Source organism: Astatotilapia calliptera, chromosome 13 (genome assembly GCF_964374335.1).
Source record: "Astatotilapia calliptera chromosome 13, fAstCal68.1, whole genome shotgun sequence".
In the NCBI taxonomy this organism is placed as follows: Eukaryota; Metazoa; Chordata; class Actinopteri; order Cichliformes; family Cichlidae; genus Astatotilapia; species Astatotilapia calliptera.
In genome coordinates this window covers 14,936,122-14,941,631 of record NC_137434.1, presented here as the reverse complement: position 1 = coordinate 14,941,631, position 5,510 = coordinate 14,936,122, and the positions used below count along the sequence as shown (strand labels likewise).

Here is a 5,510-nt window from a genome sequence, read left to right as displayed (position 1 = left end):
CACACAGACATGTATAAAATAAAGGAACGCAGGCAGCAGTGTGCAGTTGCAGGGTGCGTTTGCTGCTGCCCACGCGTGTAAAAACGACTGCAGTCTCTGTGTTTTCTAACTCGGGTGTCTTAGCTGAAGAATTACAGGGTGATTTAAAGAAATCCCCTGTCAGGATTGTTTTCTCATTCTCTTGTTGTGATGATGATGATGATGATGATGATGATGATGATGATGTTGTTTATTATTAGAGTTTCATGTTTCTGTTTATCCATGTTTTAGGAATTGTGGTTTCATGTATTATTTTCTGTCCGTGTCTTTTAGTAGTGTTTCATGTTTTCTGTTTTATTGTGAAAGTCGTTGTCTTAGGTTAGTGTGTGCAGCTTTGTTCCCCCCTGTCTCGTTAGCCCTGATCTCTCCCAGCTGTGTCTCCCTCCTGTTGCCCATTCCCTCATTACTACCCTGTGTATATAAGCCCTGTGTTTTCCCATGCTCGGTGTCGCGTCGTACCCTCAGATTATGCCTGTGTGTTTTTTGGTTTCTGTATTCGCGGCACTTCACGTTTGGTTTTCATGTCAGCAATAAAGCTGAGGTTTTGATTTACAATTCTGTGTTCGAGTCCTGCGCTTGGATCCTCCTCTCCGCCTGCCCGCACACAGAGCCCTGACATAGATAGATAGATATAGATATAACCCCTTCAGAAATCCAGTTTACTCCAGTCTGTTTACGAAGACATGTAAAGATATTACTCGTAAAAATTTAAAGGAAAAAAACACACACACAGAAACATTGGAAACCGCTCTTTGGCTGACGATCACTTTTTGGCACAATACCAGCAAATAATAGAGCACCAAACAGAGACAGAGATTTAACAAAAGGAGGCAGGACTTCAAGGACAACATAATTAAAAGAACAAAACACTTAACTAAGAACACTGGGACTCGGGATTATGACACCAAGGTCTGTAAATGATACTACTGTGTTAACTAATCTCACTATTGTTGTCTCTTAGGACAAAATTCATTCAACAATATACAACATAGTGTAGAAGAAACTAGACACATTTTAAAAATAGAAATACAATTAAAACCTGTTCCTATGTAACAGTATATTTGATCATGTGGTTAATAAAACAGTAGGCTGATTGGTTATCCAGCCAACCCTTGCCTATACCCTTGCCAGGCAGCTCTAATACAACAACAGCATGGCAAGAGTATATAATCCGATTATTAAAAGTTGTTTCCTTCTCTGCTTCTGGACAAAATCTTTTTACCTGTAGGTGATAAAATTGTTGAGATAGGAGCAAACTGGATCCATGGGCCGTGTGAGGAGAACCCGGTGTTTTGTCTGGCCCGTCAGTATGGGCTTTTGGATCCAGAAGCCCTCAAGCCGGAGAACCAGGCCTTGGATGTCAGAGGCCATCTTCCTTGGGTTCCCAGATTCTTCAGCAGTTCAGGTTCAAGGATGTTTTTATAAAGTGTATTTGTTGGTTTGATTGTTTTTTTAGATTAGTAATATTTTGATTAGTCTTACACATAACCTAATTACTGGGGCAGGGAAGGTACGTCAACCAAATGCAAAGTATTAATGCAAATAGACAAGGAAAAGGCAGAGGCTGTAAATCATCATTGTTTGCATGCTGGTGTCTTAACAGTGTGAATGGTGTGGCCAACAGCCACTGAGCTCTGCCATCAAGAGGTGATATAGTTAAAGAGTGAAAAAGTCCATGAGGAGTAGAGAATTCCCTTCATTTTATGAGGATGACTTCATGGAACAAATGGATTTTAAATTGATTTAAAAGATTCAGAGCATACTAAATCTGTCTTGGTCATCTTTATTGAATGGGAAGATAAAGTGTGAAACCAGCCTTCAAGAAGAGCTCTGAACTGGAGGAGAGGTTAAAAAAATGTAGAGAAGTCTAGATTTTCCTGACCAGTGTTCTTGTGTAACATCTGCAGGTCGGGAGCTGAACGCTGAGGACATCTTACCTGCTCAGAAATTGTTTTTGGAGCTGATAAATGAAAGTTCCGATTTTCAGAGTCAAAGAGGAGAACCCTGGCCCAGTGTGGGTGATTTCTTACGGGCACAGGTAAATTTCTGGCTGTGTTTTTATCCACAGCAAATCATTAGTGGCATCTAGATTCTCACATGGATTGTGGGTGTTTTTCTTTGCTTGTTATCTGGTGTAGGTGCAACAGCACGCAGCAGAGAAATGGAAAGATGTTGATGAAGCCACCAGATCTCTGCGACTCTGTGTGATCAGTAACATGTTGAAAGTCGAGTGCTGTGTCAATGGGACTCACAGCATGGATGAGGTCAGCATGGGGGCCTTTGGCCTATACAAGACTCTACCTGGACTGGACTGTACATTCCCAGGGTTCGTACTCCTGACTCTGCATTTACACTGTGCAAAAACAACCATTTATTTTGTTAGGGCAAACAAGCAAATACTCAGTCTTAATTATTGTCTTAGTAGATTAGTCAGCCTGTAATGCAATTTTTAATTTAATTCAGTAAATTGTTGCAGCACATATGACTTAATAGTTATGTCCTTTGTTTGTACAGTGGCTATGAAGGTCTAACCCAGAACTTGATAGAAGAGCTCCCTGCTGGTTTAGTGACCTACAATAAGCCTGTGCGCTGTGTCAACTGGAACAGCGCAAAGAGCGCAGAGCCCGTGATAATTGAGTGTGATGGCCAAAAGCTCGTTGCTGATCACGTTATAGTCACCGTGCCACTTGGTAAGTTTCACACGCATAAAATGCTGATTTATACCTCAGTGTATGAAGGTTTTATTACTTAATTCATGCTCCCTTATTCACATAGGGTCACAAAAACAAGTACTTCCACATTGAGGCTCAGTGAATTTAAAGTTGTTGTCTTTTTGTCAGGATACTTGAAGAAGCACCACTCAACCTTGTTCCATCCTCCTCTCCCTCTGCACAAGCTGCTCTCCGTCCAGAGGCTGGGTTTTGGGACAAACAATAAAATATTTGTGGAGTTTGATTCACCGTGGTGGGATGCTGACTGTGAGGTCATCTTCTTCGTGTGGGATGATGAGGTGAGATTTCATAAAGGCATACTCAGCCACCTAAATAAAGATACTGTGCATGCTGTGTTGGATCTTAAACAGGAGTACATCAGCTCATATCTCTGTTTCAAAATGTTTGTAGGTTTATGCTGGTTGTTAGATTCTTTGCTAACGCTTGAATGTCTGTTTAATCCCTTTTCATACTTCAGGATGCTGTGGTGGACCAGGTGCCAGATGTGCAAACATCCTGGATAAAGAAGTTGTTTGGCTTCACTGTACTCAAACCCACTGAAAGGTCAACTGCTCACAAAATGCTAATGCTTGCCCAGCATTTTAGATTTGCACTGAGTGGTAAAAACATGCCAATTCGTACATTAACAGTGCAGTTCTGTGTGTGGTTTAATCTTCAGGCACGGTCACCTTCTCTGTGGCTGGATTTCTGGACATGAGTCAGAGTACATGGAAACACTGTCTGAACAGCAGGTCACAGATGCCATCACACAACTTATTCGCAGGTTTACAGGTGAGTCCAGACAGATCATAAGTAGTGAGAAATGCCAGATATTCCAGTGTCATTAGTTTCACAAGGACTTACAAAAGTCATTTTAGAAAGATATGTTTTGGGGTTTGTTTGTTTTTTTGCATGTTTAGGGAACCCCATCATCACTCCAAGGAGAATCCTGCGCTCCCAGTGGTTTCACGATCCGTGGACGTGTGGATCCTACAGTAATCTTGGAAAAGGCTGTTCAGAGCAGGACCTGGACAACTTGATGGAGCCCCTTCCACCAAAAGGATCAAAATCACAAGTAGCTACATATTATGTTCACACTCAAACCACCAGAAACATCATTAAAGGTCTAACACTTCTTTCTAATTTGCCTCTTTCAGCCCCTGCAGGTGTTGTTCGCTGGAGAGGCAACTCATCACTGCTACTTCTCAACCGTCCATGGAGCTGTTCTCACCGGGTGGAGAGAAGCTGATAGACTTATCTCGCACTACTCACTCATTACTCCTTCTGAGTTTCCAAAGTCAAAGTTTTAAAAAATTGCTCTTTGCCACTAAAAAGCTCAAATTTACTATAATATAAAAATGTACTTCACTTTTGATGTGTTACATTATTTTTAAACAATGAAAATCAGAGTGAATATGAAGGCTTGCTGCTAACTTGAGGATGTTTAATGGGCCTCACTGGTACTTTCAACCAGTACAGGCAACACACACAGTGTGTAGAATAATGATGTGTTGACATGAATAATGGTTGTTAATACTGACTGTGCAAATTTGTCATTTGAGGACTGACGATAACTGACTGAACTTTCCTTTTGCAAACTCGAATTGTTGCGTTTGGACTGATTTTAATTAACTATGAATAAACTGTATTTTCTAGTGGATCGGCTTTTTGTGAATGTAATTTTTAGGAACTAAGCACATCTCCTGACATGATGCATTTTAAGGCAAATATTACAAGGTCCTTCACCTCAAAAATGCTAGAACAGCTTTAAAATATGACTTTTTAGCTGTTTTTTAAGCACGCTCACAGAGTCCACAGATCTCAGGCACAGAGGAGAGTTTGGGGCCTCAAGGATCTGCTGAGGATGTATGGATTTAAAGGTTCACTGAGGTAGGCTGGGGCTTGTCCATGAAGAGCTCTAGAGCAGCAGTAATGCATCTTCACCGGCTGCTAATTTGTAAAGTATAATATACTTTAACTTTTTATTTAAGATTTTCTGCCTTTAGAATCATCAAAGTCCTTCTAAGTCTCATCATCCAATACCGTTTCAGATCACCAGTCAAATCTTAAAAAATAAATTCTAAAAAAGTTTGTTGATTGTAATATAGGGGTTCAACGGGGTGAAAATGTATCACCTCTTTGCAATCTTTTTAAATGATTTTGAGTATACAATGAATAGGTATTATAATGACTGCAAAATGAGTGATGATGATGCTGAGGTCTGTATAAGACTTATTGTTCTTACGTATGCAGATGACACTGTAGTATTGTCAGACTCAGAGACAAAGCTATAGAAGCCTGTATACCTGTTCTGACTCGTCTCCCCAATGTGATGTTTGTGTAATTTCACTGCAGGCAACTGCAAGTGGCAAATAAAGGCTTCATCATAAGAAGAAGAAGACTTTAAATGCAGTAGAAAGATATTGTGTTGACTGGAAACTAAGTGTAAATTCTAATAAAAGTAAAGTTTTTGCAAGAGGTAAAGTAAGAAAATTCCATGACTTCAAATTTGGAATTTCTGTATTACAAGCAGTGGATCGTTATGCTTATCTTGGTGTCACATTTAATTACAATAACCACTTGAAAGGGCTATTAAGTCAACTGGGGCAGATTTGGAAAGCTCTATAGTTTGTTAACTAAAGCTAGAGATCTGGGATTATCTGTTGAAACTCAGTTACAGTTATTTAACCAGTTGCTCTTACCAGAGGCGTGGGACCATGAAGACATTTCATTAATTGAATCTTAAAGCAAGCATTTCAA

General features: G+C 40.1%; 1 protein-coding gene across 2 annotated transcripts in view; it reads left to right on the top strand.

The window, feature by feature from the left end:
* LOC113034520 (peroxisomal N(1)-acetyl-spermine/spermidine oxidase) overlaps window positions 1–4,408 on the top strand; it is a 9,833-nt gene extending 5,425 nt beyond the window's left edge. Inside the window, exons 2-10 of one of the 2 annotated variants that reach the window (XM_026189151.2) lie at window positions 1,268–1,444; window positions 1,947–2,077; window positions 2,178–2,365; window positions 2,554–2,729; window positions 2,880–3,049; window positions 3,229–3,314; window positions 3,430–3,542; window positions 3,671–3,825; window positions 3,908–4,408. In XM_026189151.2, coding sequence (XP_026044936.2) covers window positions 1,268–1,444; window positions 1,947–2,077; window positions 2,178–2,365; window positions 2,554–2,729; window positions 2,880–3,049; window positions 3,229–3,314; window positions 3,430–3,542; window positions 3,671–3,825; window positions 3,908–4,060 — 1,349 coding nt within the window. In that variant the 3' untranslated portion in view covers window positions 4,061–4,408. The remainder of the gene's footprint in view (window positions 1–1,267; window positions 1,445–1,946; window positions 2,078–2,177; window positions 2,366–2,553; window positions 2,730–2,879; window positions 3,050–3,228; window positions 3,315–3,429; window positions 3,543–3,670; window positions 3,826–3,907) is intronic. The other variant, XM_080287944.1, reaches the window with a different exon arrangement.
* The last annotated feature ends 1,102 nt before the right edge of the window (window positions 4,409–5,510 follow it).